This window comes from Macaca fascicularis, chromosome 5 (assembly GCF_037993035.2).
Source record: "Macaca fascicularis isolate 582-1 chromosome 5, T2T-MFA8v1.1".
Classification (NCBI taxonomy): domain Eukaryota; kingdom Metazoa; phylum Chordata; class Mammalia; order Primates; family Cercopithecidae; genus Macaca; species Macaca fascicularis.
The window spans coordinates 49,181,151-49,199,379 of record NC_088379.1 but is presented as its reverse complement, the minus strand read 5'-3'; the positions used below and the strand labels follow the sequence as shown (position 1 = coordinate 49,199,379).

General features: G+C 38.4%; 1 protein-coding gene across 1 annotated transcript in view; it reads left to right on the top strand.

The window, feature by feature from the left end:
* The window catches only part of CDS1 (CDP-diacylglycerol synthase 1), a 73,508-nt gene that overhangs the window by 6,702 nt on the left and 48,577 nt on the right, over nt 1-18,229 (top strand). Inside the window, exon 2 of the mRNA XM_005554892.5 lies at nt 14,185-14,312. Coding sequence (XP_005554949.2) covers nt 14,185-14,312 — 128 coding nt within the window. The remainder of the gene's footprint in view (nt 1-14,184; nt 14,313-18,229) is intronic.

Genomic DNA, 18,229 nt, shown 5'->3' with positions numbered 1-18,229 from the left:
AATGCTGGCTTCCAAAATATCAGCAACCCAGCCAAGTGATAAGACAGAGCTAGGTTTTTAGCTTACTGCAGTGAGGAACACTTCCACGGAGCCTTGGTAGTATTTCAGAGGGGGAGAAGCAAGGTGTAACTTATTTGAGAATTGGAAGTTTGATTTAAGGCAGGTCTTTTATTTTTTATTTTATTTTAATTTTTTTTAGACGGAGTCTCGCTCTGTTGCCCAGGCTGGAGTGCAGTGGCGTGATCTCAGCTCACTGCAAGCTCTGCCTCCCGGGTCATGCCATTCTCCTGCCTCAGCCTCCTGAGTAGCTGGGACTACAGGTGCCTGCCACCATGCCTGGCTAATTTTTTTGTATTTTTAGTAGAGATGGAGTTTCACCATGTTAGCCAGGATGATCTCAATCTCCTGACCCTTGTGATCTGCCCGGCTCGGCCTCCCAAAGTGCTGGGATTACAGGCGTGAGCCACCGCACCTGGCCTAAGACAGGTCTTTCAATGTGGGGAATTGATTAGGATTGGGTAAGGGTCACAATATAACAGTTTGGGATTGGTGGATAAGCCAGATAAGGATTTTGAGGCAAAAGTTTTCAAAGAGTCTTAGGACTAAACTGTTCGTTGATGCTTCCTTTCAAAGAGTTGATGTGTCTTTTAGGAATTCTTGTAAATAACATGAACTTCAAGCAAGAGTTTCCAGGAATACTCAAGTTATACTAACGAAAGAGTGAATCTAAAGGCATGGTAATGTAATAGTAAGCTCTGTGCAGGTTAGGAATGGTAGTTAACTTGAGATTTCTAAAGAATACCTGAGGGTTACCACATGAATTTTCACTTGCTGTTTATGATCTTTAAACAGTTCATTTTCTTGTTATTTTGAGAGATATTACCGTAGAATGTCATCAACTACATCAAGCTTTGGATGTGTACCACAGTGGGTTTTTTTGATGCTGTCATGCTGAGGAAAAAGCTGAGGTGCAACATAGAATTTAAAGACAATACCTGAGCCAACTTTAAAGATTTTACTTGAGCCAAACTGAGTACACTGCCTGGGACATACTTCCAAGTTGCCTGGGTGAGTGCCTTGGTTGGCCTTTCTTATAAGCAAGTTTTTAAAGGCAAAAGGGAGCAAGGAATGGGCTGGTACAAAGTTATTTGACGGGAATTCTCATTGCCTTACAGAGATAATATTGATGAGTGATTGGCTATTCAGTTTTAAAAGGTAAGGTATGAGTTACAGTGTCTAGTATATGGTATTTTATGGCTACCTGGTATCAGTCCAGAGCCAACATAGCAAGTGGCTACGTTGTTTAGCTCAAACGGTGAGAGACATGACTGCTGACACATTTTAAACGCTTCTCTGGGCCTGATAATTTAATGAGACTCGTATTCTTCAAAATAAAAGTTTCTTTTCCCTTTTAATGCGAACAATATTTTGTCAAAATATACTGGGGAAAAGTGGGACAATTTAATGTGCTCTGGAAAATTATGAAGAAAAATTAAGATATATACACGTAGTATGAGTATTCTTTATGTGTTTATGAATTTTGTTTTTGTAAAACAGGCTGTCACGTTTCTTCCCAGATAACACAGATAAATACAGGGGTTTGGTGTGTTTGTTTTCCTTTAACCATTCTATATTTGGGGATGTCTTTTCCAAAAATACAGATTTTAGTTCAGTGTAAAGAACATAGGTCATTTAGGGAATTATAAACATATTTCTTAAGGCTTGGTTTGGTTCCGTGCATTCAGTAAATACTTGTTGAGTGCCTATTATAAGCAAGACACTGCTTGAATGTTATTTTTTTGTGGCTTTTTTAATACTCTTTGAGAAAAGAAGTGGTGTCAAGATTTGTTTGTTGCTCAACAACTAATTGTAGAATATATTAGTCTCTTGAATTATGGACTTTCACTGCATGGAATAATGATATAAACTAATTTTTTAGTGCAAAATAATTTATAATTTGCAAAATACTTGCTTATACTTAAAATCAATTTTAGTCTCTTAGCAATTATATAGGCAAGGGAGATAGGTTTAGTTTACATATGAGAAAATTGGAATTTGACAGCCTAAATGCCCTGCTAAGCATCACGGTATTTAGAGCCAGGATTTACCTTACATTTTCTAATTTAAAAATGTAAATGAGAAATCAGATGTGTGGTCCTAAATGTATAAAATCAACTAAAACATTAAAAAGAATCTTACTCTGTTACTACCTTGTGTGATTTTGGACTAATTTGGTCTTTTTGAGTCTATGAAATGTTGGCATTGGATTAGAAATTTTTAGCTGACAGCCTGTAATTGGGTGATTTCAGGCACCTAGATTTAAACAGCACTTCAAGTATTTCCTCGCTTACTTATAATCAATTACAAGAAATCATTAGCTTTTATTTCATTTTATAGCTGTTTATATTTTATTTGGTTGAGAAATGTTTCAGAACTTAATGAGAATGACATCACATTTTGAAATTACTCTAGAAATGGAGAGGAAGTAATTTCATTAATGACCAATTTTTGTTTGTTTGTTTTTGTTTTTTTTTTTGAGGCAGAGTCTCACTCTGTCACCCAGGCTGGAGTGCAGTGGCACGATCTTGGCTCACTACAAGCTCCCCGCCCCTCCTATTCAAGCAATTCTCCCACCTCAGCCTCTCAAGTAGCTGGGATTACAGGCACGCAACACAAAGCCCAGCTAATTTTTTATTTTTTAGTAGAGATGGGATTTCACCATGTTGGCTGGGCTGGTCTTGAACTTCTGACCTCAAGTAATCCACCTGTCTCAGTCTCCCAAAGTGCTAGGATTACAGGCATGAGCCACTGTGCCTGGCCGACCAATTGGTTTTTGATCGTCCTGAGATACGCCAAGTTTATTATCTAAGTATTTACTTATTTTCTTATCCTCAAAAAGAGGTGAAAGATATTTTTCAGGACATATCATTGAATGTTTGCTTAAGACTTTCTCAGAACTATCAAGATTTTAAACTTTTAAAATATGAAATTGAAAGGCACAGGATGAGAGAAAAAAGAGTCCAGTCCAGAATGAGGAGCTCATATCTATGGAAATTATAGCTGCTTTTTGCAAACTTAGCAGCTAAGAAAGCAGTGTTGCTTTTTTGCTTCCTGGCTGTGGTTGCAGTTCCCTTTATTTGCCGGAACCCATGGCCAGCTATTTAAGAGCTTTCTGCAAGGCTGATGTGGCCAATCTGATTTCATCACCTGTGTGGCCCAGGTGGGACCAGACACCTTGACAGTTAAGTTTTGGCTCACTGCTACCTTCCAGTCCCAAGCAGGTCATTTCACAAACAATGTGGGGCTGTCTGTGGGTCAATGAATATTTATTAAGCCCATCTGGAACTTCACATTTTATCTTAATATATAAAAATCCAGATTTGGGAAACCAAATTAGATTTGTCTTTCAAGAGTGTGCTGTTTATTTTTTCACCTACTTATACTGTGCTTGTACTTGAACCGTCTCAGAGTTGAGGCTTTGAACAATTCTGTGGGACACTATTCATGTAGAAGTCAATGTAGATAGTGCCCTGGAATGCTGCATGTAGTAGTCTCATTTATAATAATGTATACTGCTTTTAATAAATATGAAGTTGATACAAAAATGTGTACAAAGTATACAAGAAGATAAGGATACCAGCTAGTGACCTGGGTGGCTTATCTTCTCAGAGGTATTCCTTCCTTGTCTTGATAGGTTTACAACATCTGTTTGCATCCTCTATCACCTTAAATAATGAGTTTCGAATGTATGATTATTTGATCCCAGAGCTTGAGGATGGCCATTCTGGAGCTTAGATTCAAGTTGCCTTGAGTATACACTCTGATTAGCAGCAGTTACAAGGTTTTTTGTTGTTGTTGTTGTTTTTGTTTTTTCTCCTTTAGATAGAGCCTTGCTCTATCACCCAAGCTAGAGTGCAGTGACGCAATTTTGGCTCACTGCAACCTCCGTCTCCCAGATTCAAGCAATTCTTCTGCCTGGGACTCCTGAGTAGCTGGTATTACAGGCGCGCTCCACTACGCCTGGCTAATTTTTGTATTTTAGTAGAGACAGGGTTTCACCATGTTGGCCAGGCTGGTCTCAAACTCCTGACCTCAAGTGATCCACCCGCCTCGGCCTCACAAAGTGCTGGGTTACAGGCATGAGCCACCATGTTGGCCTACCCGTGGGTTTTTAAGGAAAAAAGAAAAGGCAGTTCCTAAGTTGTTTAATAAGAATTTAGATTAAAATAAACTATTGATTGGCTACCCGTTGTTCTTTGTATCATAAATTGCAGGAAGATAAGGGGTGAGGCAGCGAGTCTGGAACAAAATGCCTTTAAGTAATTGCTCCCAGGCACGGGTGTGGGGTGTGACTGAAGTCCCATACCCCGGGGCCTGATAAATTTTACATGCCTCACATAGCTGGTCAGCTCAGAGCTATTTTTCTTTTCTCACCTCAATCAATATATTGTTTAGTGTAGGGGAGTGAAAACCCTTCCAGGTTTCTTGGCTGGGCTACAAATTAAATTGACATAAGACAGTTAAGAGAAAAACCATTTTTCTCTTGTTTAATTACATATGTCCAAAACAAAACAGGAAAGAAGTGTCAGATTTCTGAAGTTTATATAGCACCCTGAGATACTGAAAGGAATAGGGGCTGAGGCTTCTAAGGGGTTCTGGCCACATAAGTTCTGGGAGGGTAAGGTGAGGAAATGCATGGTGAATAACAGCTGTCTTGTTATGTCTTGTTATTACCTTAATCTCTCAGGTAATAAAAGCTGTCTCAGAGTAGCCATCTTCCTTATACAAATGATTTACTAATGTAGATTTCCTTTATAGATATAAATTTCTTTTACGAAATAACAACACTTCAGAGCTACTAATGTGTCTGCAGTTTCTCAGAATTATAATCTTGAAATATACCAAAGAAGTGTATTTTGGGGTGGCATATTGTAGTTCCCTATAGTCATATTTTAGGGTAGTATGTCCTGAGTCTCAATATTGGTTTTGAAGTTTTCTCTACCTTTTTATTGTAACTTTTTAATAATATAAAAATGTTAAAAGGTTAGGACAATGATCTTCAGTATACCTAGGACTTAACTGTTATTAAGAGATTGCTAAGTTTACTTTATCTTGCCATATATACACAGTTGGCTCTCCATATCTATGGGTCATGGCTCACTGCACTCCAAGCTCAAGTGATCCTCCCACCTCAGCCTCCTGAGTACCTGGGACCACAGGCATGCACCACCATGCCCAGATAATTTTTGAATTTTTTTGTAGCGATGGGGTCTCCCTATGTTGTCCAGGCTGGTCTCAAACTCCTTGGCTCAAGCAATCCTTCTGCCTCGGTCTCCCCAAGTGCTCCCAAAGGTGAAGCATAGGACATGAAAACCCTCAATGCATATCATCCAAGAGGTGGCCAAAATCAGTCTGGTGATGGTCAGTTTTTAGGAAAGGGATGCATTGTGAAATTGGCAAGCTGTCATATCAAAATTGCAAAGAGGGAGAGTCCAGTAGCAGCCTCAGATGATTGGCTAAAGGTGATAAAAGAAAGGGTACTCTGTTTCTTGTTTTCTAGAGCTGGTTTCTGCTTGCTCCTTCAGAAAGAATTCTGGCTAAAGGTTAATGAGGAAGGGGCCTACTGAGGCATGTCCAACCTCCTGTCCTGTCGTGGCTGGAACTCAGTTTCTGAAGTTTCTCTGGTGTCCCTTTGGCCAAGAAGGGGTTTGTTCAGTCAGTTGGGGGGCTTGGGCTTTTATTTTTATTTCTCAATTATTTATAATACCTAATACATAATACATTATGTAAATTCTACATAAATAATTGCATACTGTCGTTGTACAATATAGTATGCTGTATTGTTTACAGAATAATGACAAGAAAAAACTCTACATGTTTAATACAGATGCAACCGTCTTTTTTTTCCGTTTGAATATTTTTCATCTGAGGCTGGTTAAATTCGTGAATATGGAACCCACAAATGTGAGGGGGCCAACCATCCTTGTTTTTTTTTCCTCTAAATAAATGCAAGGCAGAAAAGCTGGAGGCATTATTTATCTTAGCCCTGAAAAAGTGATATACCTGTGAGGACCAATCATTAATAAGATCCCTGGTAAAAAACAAGTTTGGGATGACAGTAATCATTCAGATTTTGAGTGAAACTCTAATTTTCTCCGTTCTTTTGTGTAATTCCATGGATTTTTTTTTTCTTCTAGTGATCTTTATTCTTCATTTGGAATTTAAGACTTACATACATGAAACCATACAAAGTAGTATGATTTTAATGTATAATAGAAAGGGATATTACTGGAGAAAGATCAGAAGGAGCCAAACATTTAGGAAAGTCTTAAAATGGGCCTTAAAATGAAGTAAGATTTGAATATTGTAGATGGCATCTTAGGAATGGCAAAAAACAGAGCAGCAATATTGTAGCTTGGAAGACTTGGCCCGATTCCATTTGGGGATAGAGAGATGACAGCCATAATTCCCTCAGCACATACTCACCAAGCTCCTGGTTGCAGGAATGGCCATGGTGGGTGAGACTGCTGGGTGAACAGGCAATCAAAACATGTCATACAAATGTTGGCATGCAAAGAGCTGCACAAAATGGGCTGAGGAGCTCCATTAGCTTCTGATTGCTGCTAAAACAAATCCCTAAAAACTCAGTGTCTTAAAACAATATAACCTTACCTTATGGTTCTGGAGGTCAGAAGTCCAAAATGGCTATCCCTAGGCTAAAGTGAAGATGTCCTGGTAGGACTGTGTTCCTTCTGCAGGCTGTAGGGGAAAATCTGTTTCCTTGCCTTTTCAAGCTTCTAGAGGCTAACTGCATACCTTGGCTGGTGGCCCCTTACTCCTTGCTCAAAACCAGCATCACTGTACCTCTGCTTCTGTCATCTCTTCTCTGACTCTGACCCTCCAGTCTTGCACTTATAAGGACCCTTGTGATTATATTAGACTCACCTGTATAATCCAGGATAAGCTCACCACCTCAAGATCAGTTGATTAGCAAACTTAATCCTGTCCACTTCCTTAATTTTCCCTTGCATTGTATCAACATCTTCACATATTCTGGGATTAAGACGTGAATATCTTGGTGGGGAGAGTGGGGAGGGAAGCATATTTTGCCCATGACAGGCTCCCTGTAGAAGAGTATTCTAGAAATTACATCTAGGTTGATACCTTAAAGATAAATAGGCAGAGTCAGGCAAAGCCAAGCTCAAAGCGGAAGAGCTTAAGTTATAAATAGAGGAATACTGTAGCACAATATTGAGAGGCTGAGACTGTTCACGCTCTAGGGAGCGCAGAAACTTTAGTTTTGCAGAGCCTGGAGTGGCTGGGTGGGTGTGGCCAAAGCCCTGGCTGGAGAGTAAGAGGAGGCTGGGTTTATACCCTGTGATGAGGAGGTGGGTGGATGATGTTATCAGATTTGCGTTATGTTATGCTGAGACACATTTGTTTTTCTCTTATCCAGGCATTGGGATCCACCACAAAGTGTAACTCCTGATTGGATTACTAAGGTGGTGCTCTGAACCAACCAGTCACCTCCTTCCTTCAGTGGGGAATAGAACAGGGCTGCAGAGAAAGATTTAGGGACCAGTTTTTCCCTTTGCAGTTCAAATTTAAACAAATAAGGAGTTTTTATCAATTATAATTAATTAGTATAGGATAGGACCACAGAGCTGATGAATGAGGTAACCAGATTTCTGTCTATAAAATACAGTGTTATGGGACCAATGGCTCACACCTGTAATCCCAGCACTTTGGGAGGCCAAGGTGGGAGGATCGCTTGAGACCAGCCTGGGCAACATAGGGAGACCCTGTCCCTACAAAAAATAACAAAAAATTAGCCAGGTGTGGTGGCTCCAGCTGTAGTCCCAGCTACTTGGGTAGCTGAGGTGAGAGGATCACTTGAGCCTGGGAGGGTGAGGTTATAGTGAGCCTTGAGAGTGCACTGCACTCCAACCTGGGTGACCCTGTCTTGAAAGAAACAAAACAGTGTTACTAAGTCCCTTGACCATTCTCTATCTTTATAGAGGTCTTGAGCCTCCTCACTCTTGGTTCACCAAAGTGCTGACTCACTAGGAAGTAAATCAGTTTAGTCCTTCTCCCCATCACAGATAGAAAGCAGTTCCTTCTCTCCACTTCCACTCCTGGGAGAAAGAGAAGAAATCCATGCTTATATGAAAACCGTGAAGAAACAGACAGAAAACGCTGAAATCAGGAACATAGCCTCATGTTCTTTCAAGTAAAACTGTTCAGTTTCAAGATTTTTAAAAGGCTGCCTCCTTTCAGGTGTGGAGCTATATGTCTCTGTGGGTTTCCTTTGGCTTAATTGCAAATCTTAATGCTGAACTGAGCTACAAGGATCAGTGTGCACATCAAGGGACCCTTGACGGAAGAGCTGACCATGGTTTTCTAACTCACTTTTTAAGGGGCCAGTTGTAAAAGAGACAAAAAGTGTGAGTGATTAATATATTATCCTTTGTTTTATTTTTAAACCACTACTTTACCTTCATTTGTTTATAGACTTCCTTTGGGACCCATCATCTATTTTTAAAATTTTGATTCTTATTTTAATTAATTTATTTTGAGGTGGGATCTTGCTATGTTGGCCAGGGTGGTTTCTAACTTCTGGGTTCAAGAGGTCCTCCTACCTCAGCTTCCTGAATAGCTGGAAATAGCTGCTTGCCACTGCACCCAGCTATTTTTTACTTTAACTGACATAATAGTTGTACATACTTATGGAGTACAGTGTCATATCTTGAAGCCTGTGTACAGTGTGTAATGATGGAATCATCCTCTTGATGAACTGTATCCTTTGTTCCCTGAGCCCCATGTCCTTGTTCTTGTCCTTTCTGTCCCCAGTATTGGAAAGCACCTCAGTTCTCTTTCCTGGACTGCTCTTTAAGAGTCCCCATGAACTATAAATGACATTCACTAAATTGAACACACTTAAAGTGCTATCTTAGCTCAAGATGTTATAACGAAAATACTATAGCCTAAACAACAGGAATTTATTTCTTATAAATCTGGAGGCTGGACGTTCAAGATCAACATGCTGGCCAATTTGGTTCCTGCTGAGAGCCCTTTGCAAACTGACACCTTGCTGTGTCCTCATGTGGTAGAGAGATTATCTCTTGTGCCTCTTCATAAGGGCACTAAACCCATTCATGAGTCTCCACCCTAATTGACTTCATAATCTTACAAAGGTTACCTCCAGATAACATTACATTAGAAAGTTGCACTTCATTGTATAATTTGTTTTTTGGCAGGGACAGAAACATTCTGTCCATAGCAAATATAATTTGGCAAATTTTGACACATATATATATGTATATATGTATATATGCCTATGACTATGAAGCCATCATATAGTCAAGATAATGAGCTAATCTATCACCACTAAAAGTTTTCCCCTTTTTGTAGTTCTTCTTTCATCCCTAGACACCTACTAATCTGCTTTCTGGCACCATAGATGAGTTTGCATTTTCTGGAATTTCATATAAATGGAATAATGTAATACATGTGTGTATATATGTACATATATATGTATACGTGTATATATACATATTTTATGTACATTTTGTCTGGCACCTCTTACTCAGCATAATTATTTTGGGATTCATCCATGTATCAATTGCTCACTTATTTTTATCACAAGAGAATATTCCACTGTATGGAAGTAACATAATTTGTCAATTTCCCTGTTGGCTATTTGAGTTGTCCCTACTTTGGAGCTATTGCAAGTAAAGCTACCATGAACATTTTTCCACAAGTCTTTGCTTGTATCTACACTTCCATTATCTTGGATGAATACCTAGGAGTGAAATGGCCAGTTCAGTTGTTGGTTGTATATGTAATTTTTTTAAAAACTGTGATACTGTTTTCCAAAGTGGTTGTACTATTTTACATTCTCACCAGCAGTGTGCAAGCCTTTCAGTTCCTCCACATTTTCTCCAAAACTTGGTGTGTTCAGTTTTAAAATTTTACCCATTCTAATAGATGTATAGTAGAATCACATTGTGATTTTGACTTGCATTCCCTTAATAACTAATAATGTTGAACATATTTTCATGTATTTATTTACCATCTGTGTATTACCCCTGAAATGTCTGACCAAATATTTTGTTCATTTATTGAGTTGTTCTTTGTTGAATTTTGAGAGTTCGTTATGTATTCCAGATTACAAGTCCTTTATTAGATATGTGATTTGAAAATGTCTTTAATTCTGTGACTTGTCTTCTCATTCTCTTAACAGTGTCTTTTGAAAGACACTGTTAGTTTTGATGAAGTTATATTTATCATTTTTTTGGTGGATAATAATTTTGTTATCATACTAAGAAATCTTTGCCTAACCAAGGTCTCAGAAAGTTTATGGAAGATTTATAGCTTTATATAAATGTCTGTGATCTGTTTTGATTTAATTTTTATCTGTGGTGTGAGGTATGGATCAAGGTTCTTCATTAAAATTGTGTCAGTACCGTCTGTTGAGTTACCTTTGCAACTTTGTTGTTAATCCATTGACCATATGTATGTAGATTTATTTCTGGACTATTCTTTTCCATTGATTATTTTGTCTGTTATGTCAGTACCACATTGTCTTGATTACAGCAGCTTTATAAGAACTCTTGAAAACAGGTAATATGAGTCCTTCAAATTTAGTTTTTTTCCAAACTTGTTTGGCTCTTCTATGTTCTTTGCATTTTCATAGAAATTTTAGAAGATTTTCTCCAAAAAAGCCTTATGAGGTGTTTACAGAAGAAGGTGATGGTCAGCAAGGCTTGCAGCAGTGAATGAGAATGGAAATGAAGGGAGGCTGGGCACAGTGGCTCACACCTGTACTCCCAGCACTTTGGGAGGCCAAGGCAGGTGGATTGCTTGAGCCCAGGAGTTCAAGACCAGCCTGGGAAATATGGTGATACACCATTTCTATGAAAAATGCCAAAAAAAATTAGCCAAGTGTGGTGGTGCATGCCTTTACTCCCAGCTACTCAGGAGGCTGAGGTGGGAGGATGGCTTGAGCCCAGGAGTCTGAGGTTGCCATGAGCCAAGATCATGCCGCTGCACTTCAGCCTGGGTGACAGAGTAAGACCCTGTCTCAAAAAAAAAAAAAAAAAAAAAAAAGAGCAAAAGAAAAAGAAATGGAGGGAAAGACAAATGACAGACTTGGTGCCGACTGAATGTGTTGGTTAAAGGAGGCAGATATCAAGTGTTAAGGTGATGCCTAAGTTTCTGACCTGAGTAATTGGTTAACTGGATTGGTGGTGGTATCTTCTCCAAAGAAGGAATTATAGAAGGAGGCAGCATTTTGATGTGGAAGAGAGAGAAGTCCATTGCTTATGTTGAATTTCAGATGATGCCAGTGGAAAACCACCTGGAGATGGCATGTTGGAAGCTGGAGACATAAGTTTACAGGGAGTCATCGGTGTACGGGGTCCGTGGGAGATCACATGGTGGTGGGAGAACACAGGCCCAAGACAGAAAGTTAAAGATCATTATCTTTAAATTATGAGCTTGAGAAGAAGCAGCTACGAATTTTTAGGTTGTTGTAAACATTTTAAATACCTTCATTCAGGTATGGTGGCTCACCCCTATAATCCCAGCACTTTGGGAGGTCGAGACGGGTGGATCACCTGAGGTCAGGAGTTCGAGACTAGCCTGGCCAACATGCGAAACCTCATCTCTACTAAAAATACAAAAATGAGCTGGGCCTGGTGGGGCTTACCTGTAATCCCAGCTACAAGGGAGGTTGAGGCAGGAGAATTGCTGGAACCTGGGAGGTGGAGGCTGCAGTGAGCTGAGATTGTACCACTGCACTTCATTCTGGGTGGCAGAGTGAGCCTCCATCTCAAATAACTAACTAACTAACTAACTAACTAACTAAATAAATAAATAAATAAAATAAATAAATACCTTCATTCAACGTGCACAATGCTGCATAGCTCTATTTGATCATTAAAAGTATTATAGTACTTCCTTCTTTTCTCTGACCTCCATTCACACTCTTATTTTCCTTTTCAAGTCTGGCATCTTTGTAACAAAGTCTATATATTAAATACAGTCAAACAAGGGCCCCTGTTACTCATTCTCATAATTGAGTAACATTGCTCCAAAATGCCACTATTTGGAAATTATCTTGTATTCTTTAATTACTAGAATGAAATAGACTCCTAGTCCAATTTAAGTTTTTATTTTGTGCTTCTCTAAAGGGTATAAAATAGAAAGCAGAAGCTTAAATAATGTAAGTAAAAGCAGGGCAGCCTTGTTGAGGGTGGGGAGGGTAGGGTTGCAGCACGTCACCATTATTGCCAAGTGGGCTTTAAAGTGGCTTGCAGAAAACTTTAGTATGTTGAGGAGTACAACTTGAATGCTAGTCTGGATGGTTTTAGTATTTTATAAATAAGGAAACCAAGGCCTGAGTTCCCTTCAGATTCAGTGATTTGCCCTTTGTCTCGCTGCTAGTTAGGGCAGAGGTAGAATTAGGGTGGTAACTCCTGATTCCTAGTCTCATGCTCTTTTTGTAGGATAGTGATACTGCCCTAGAGAACCACTTCCATTAGTCACCATCCCCACTACCCCTCACACCACCCCTGTCAATACTCTGGGTTATTAAAGGTGAAAAGAAAATGGCAGGGAAAAAGAAAAAAAAAGCGAAACAAAACTGATGTGTTTCCCTTGTTCCAGATGTCCAAGCTCTGTGGCTTATCAGACTGACAGCAGGTGACATGCCATTTTCTGAGGGGATGTTCTGTCTGGTTGTTTATTAGTTACCATCTCTCTGTATTTAAGCAGCTTCGGGGCCAACTGACTCTTGGTGTCACAGTGGGAATCTGACATTTCTATTTCTCATTTGTCATTTAGGGTACATCGACACATTTAATTTTGTAATTGTATACTTAAAAAGTGAGGGAACTAAAGTTTATTAGTGCTTTATGAAAACTGAAAATACTCCCAAAGGCTAACATTATATTTGGTGAGCCTCCTAATGAGGAATTAGAAGACTTGATTCAATCATAATATTATCTTACTGCTTATTTGAATTTACTAAGTCCTTGGCACTGTACTAAATGCTTCATTTTAGGGATGAAGAAACAGTTCAAAGGGGCAATGACATTTGCCGATGTTTTGGAGCTAATAAGGGCTGAGTTTGGATTGCACATCCTCAACATTCTGAATTGTTGGGCGCTTTTATTCCTAGGATTATTTCAGTCTCTATATCCTGCTCAGTGCTCTGTTTGTATTTGCCTCCAGGGAATATTCTTTTTCCTCTATCCCAGTTCAACGCCCTCACTCCAGTTTCCTCCTCTGTAAGCCATTCTCCCAAGGTGTCTGTGTGTTTACCACTCATAACTGAAGGTTGCCAAGATAGGATGGATTGGGTAGGGCCTGAGGGGGGAGAGGTTGTAGAAGAGGAAAGAACATGGCAGTGGGGACTTATGGCAGAATGAGCAACTTTAAAACTGAACATTAGATGACATTTCTGTTTTGAAAACTGCATTGACCACCCTATCCCTGGAAATTCTGCAGTGACCACCTTTGTCTAAAGGCCTAGAGCTCCCTGCCATCTCCAGCATCCTCACGTAGCTCCTGTACATGCATTCAGTAGTCAGTTTGTGTTTTAAATAACTTCTTTAAAAATCTCATCACCAAATGCTGTTGATCATAGTTTACTTACCAGTAAAATAGAGATGAGGTCCATTTGACCTGCTTCACTTGGGATTCTCTCTCGAGGATCTAATAAAAATGATGGAAGTTGAAATGTTTAAAAATATATGTGAAATGCTACGCTCATGTAAGATATTACTCTTATTGTTGATGCTTTAATTGAAATCAGATTTAAAAAGGGACTCTTAACAGCCAATCAGAATCTACATGGAACTAACACCGGGATCTCCCAGGTAAGTGGCAAAACAATACGTATCTGATTTTAGGGGTATATTTCTGATTTAGAGAATATGGGAGCTTCTTTTGTTTAAAGTTATACTTCATATTATTAATAGTAGATTTTAGCAAAGGTAATCAAACTTTCCTAACAAAGAAGTATAGCAATGCTAAGATACTCAAGATAAATTAATAATTGTTTCTTTGTTTTAGATTATGTAACTGAGATGTGACACACTGAGCAATAAATGAATGTATTGGCAAGCATGTGCTTTTCTAAACATGATTTTGCAAAGTAATTTGTCTTTTTAATTTTAGGAAACAGATATTGATGACAGATATGGAGATTTGGATTCCAGAACAGATTCTGATATTCCGGAAATTCCAGCATCCTCAGATAGAACCCCTGAGATTCTCAAGAAAGCTCTATCTGGTTTATCTTCCAGGTATGATTGGATGAAGATGAGTATATCTTAGTGCACAAGATAGGCTTTGAGGTTATCCTTGTCCATGTAAGAAATTTGGCTTTTTGTAAGTTTTCCAGCTATGGTATTAGGTGGCCAAAGAGGCGCCACCTAATATCTGAGGTATAGTTCTATGTATTTAATGTGTATCCACCCTTAAAACCTTGTGAAGTACGAGAAAACCAAGGCTGAGATGTTAATTGTTGAAGGCTACAGAGCTAGTAAGATACAGACCGGGGATTCTTGCCTTGGGCTGTCAGATTCTGAAGTCTATGATCTATTTACCACGTCATGTTGCTTTTTCTGGTATTAGAACACCTAATAAAGAAAATTCTATAGTCTCTGTTCCCTATTTTTCAAATGCCAGACAGAAATAGGTATTTTTTTCTTTTTTCTTTTCTTTCTTTCTTTTTTAAATAAGACGGGGTTTCACCACATTGCCCAGGCTGGTCTTGAATTCCTGGACTCGAGCAGTCTGCCCACTTTGGCCACCCAAAGTGCTAGGATTACAGGTGTAAGCCATGGCACCAGGCCAGTATTTTTTTTTTTCTTTTAACTGAGTTTAAGATTATTGTCTAAAACTCCACAACCCATTACCATTTTATACTTGTGCAACATTTAAAAATGTTTAATGACCACAAAATTTCAGCTAATTATATTACCCTTCATTGTATACTTTAGTAATATGAATTATAAAATTTATAAAAGCAAAATAAACCTAAGCTTTTGTCCAGATTAATGTATGAAATGTTACACATTGGTATAGAAAGAACAATGTTTCCCCAACTTTTTGACACTATGACACAGTGAGAGATACGTTGTATACCACATTCCAAGACACACAAATGTATATTTTAACTGCTGCAAAAATGTTATGAAACAGTTCTTCCCATTACTGTGATACCCTCTGATTTCTTTTCTGTTTGATGCTGTTCTATGTTATTGAACAAAAAATGCTACATGTAACTTACTCAATGGATTTTACTACCCTTGGGTCATAGCCTGCAGTCTGAAAACCACTAGTTTAGTTGTATCTAGTAAATGTAATATGAATTTTTCTTTTTTTTACTTTGTAAGGGATAACCATAGTAGAATACATTGGTTAAAAGCAACATTTTCATACTTTTTGACCAATAGAACATATGTTTGATCTGCTATTAAAAGCATGATTATTTTAATAGTTCTTGTTCCCAGTTGTTTTCATGACCTAATTCACAGATGTAACTTTGTGTTAAAATCTCATCAAGTCTATCTCAGACCTGAAATTTTGTGTAGTTGATGTTCTATAAGAATGATGCCAGATTTGTATGTGTCATTCATAAGATCTTCCTTAATCAGGAAGTTTTTTTTTTTTCTGATATAAAGTAACAATAGCCAATACTAGCAGCTAATATTTATTTAGTATTTACTATGTACTACCATTGCTTCAGGCACTTTATATGTGTTAACTAATACTCTCACGGCAACCTCATAACACAAGTATATAAATGTGGAAACGTAGACAGATATTATATATCAAGGGTCATGTAGCTAGTAAGTTATGGAACCACATTCTGAACCTGAGTACTGTGGCTTCAATGCCTGTGTTCTTATCTATGCTATTTATGAGTGAATTGGTTTTAGAAAATGAACAGTAGATAGTATAATGGTTTCAATCTCCTCAAGAAACTTTTCTACAAAGATTACACAAATGTTTTACATGTAATCTGTTTTATACATTTTTATCCTGTTTTTAGTCTATATTGAAAACAGACTGTCTTGACAGTTAATAAGGATATCTAGGAATCGAACTCAGCTCTGCACCAAGCAGACCTAATAGACATCTACAGAACTCTCCACCCCAAATCAACAGAATATACATTCTTCTTAGCACCACATCACACTTCTTCCAAAATTGACTACCTAGTTGGAAGTAAAGCACTCCTTAGCAAATGTAAAAGAACAGAAATTATAAGTCTCTCAGACCATAGTGCAATCAAACTAGAACTCAGGATTAAGAAACTCACTCAAAACCGCTCAACTGCATGGAAACTGAACAACCTGCTCCTGAATGACTACTGGGTACATAATGAAATGAAGGCAGAAATATACCAGAATCTCTGGGACACATTAAAAGCAGTGTGTTGAGGGAAATTTATACCACTAAATGCCCACAAGAGAAAGCAGGAAAGATCTAAAATTGACACCCTGACATCACAATTAAAAGAACTAGAGAAGCAAGAGCAAACACATTCAAAAGCTAGCAGAAGGCAAGAAATAACTAAGATCAGAGCAGAACTGAAGGAGATAGAGACACAAAAAACCCTCCAAAAAATCAATGAATCCAGGAGCTGGTTTTTTGAAAAGATCAACAAAATTGATAGACCGCTAGCAAGACTAATAAAGAAGAAAAGAGAGAAGAATCAAATAGACGCAATAAAAAATGATAAAGGGGATATCACCACCGATCCCACAGAAATACAAACTACCATCAGAGAATGCTATAAACACCTCTATGCAAATAAAACAGAAAATGTAGAAGAAATGGATACATTCCTGGACACATACACCCTCCCAAGTCTAAACCAGGAAGAAGTTGAATCCCTGAATAGACCAATAACAGTTTCTGAAATTGAGGCAATAATTAATAGCCTACCAACCAGAAAAAGTCCAGGACCAGATGGATTCACAGCCGAATTCTACCAAAGGTGCAAGGAGGAGCTGGTACCATTCCTTCTGAAACTACTCCAATCAATAGAAAAAGAGGGAATCCTCCCTAATTCATTTTATGAGGCCAACATTATCCTGATACTAAAGCCTAGCAGAGACACAACAAAAAAAGGGAATTTTAGACCAATATCCCTGATGAACATCGATGCAAAGATCCTCAATAAAATACTGGCAAACCGAATCCAGCAGCACATCAAAAAGCTTATCTACCATGATCAAGTGAGCTTCATCCCTGGGATGCAAGGCTGGTTCAACATATGCAAATCAATAAACGTAATCCAGCATATAAACAGAACCAAAGATAAAAACCACATGATTATCTCAATAGATGCAGAAAAGGCCTTTGACAAAATTCAACAGCCCTTCATGCTAAAAACGCTCAATAAACTTGGTATTGATGGGACATATCTCAAAATAATAAGAGCTATTTATGACAAACCCACAGCCAATATCATACTGAATGGGCAAAAACTGAAAGCGTTGCCTTTGAAAACTGGCAAACTGGCACAAGACAGGATGCCCTCTCTCACCACTCCTATTCAACATAGTGATAGAAGTTCTGGCCAGAGCAATCAGGCAAGAGAAAGAAATAAAGGGTATTCAATTAGGAAAAGAGGAAATCAAATTGTCCCTGTTTGCAGCTGACATGATTGTATATTTAGAAAACCCCATTGTCTCAGCCCAAAATCTCTTTAAGCTGATAAGCAACTTCATCAAAGTCTCAGGATACAAAATCAATGTGCAAAAATCACAAGCATTCCTGTACACCAATAACAGACAAAGAGCCAAATCATGAGTGAACTCCCATTGCTTCAAAGAGAATAAAATACGTAGGAATCCAACTTACAAGGGATGTGAAGGACCTCTTCAAGGAGAACTACAAACCACGGCTCAATGAAATAAAAGAGGACACAAACAAATGGAAGAACATTCCATGCTCATGAATAGAAGAATCAATATTGTGAAAATGGCCATACTGCCCAAGGTAATTTATAGATTCAATGCCATCCCCATTAAGCTACCAATGACTTCCTTCACAGAATTGGAAAAAACTACTTTAAAGCTCATATGGAACCAAAAAAGAGCCCACATTGCCAAGACAGTCTGAAGCCAAAAGAACAAAGCTGGAGGCATCACACTACCTGACTTCAAACTATACTACAAGGCTACAGTAACCAAAACAGCATGGT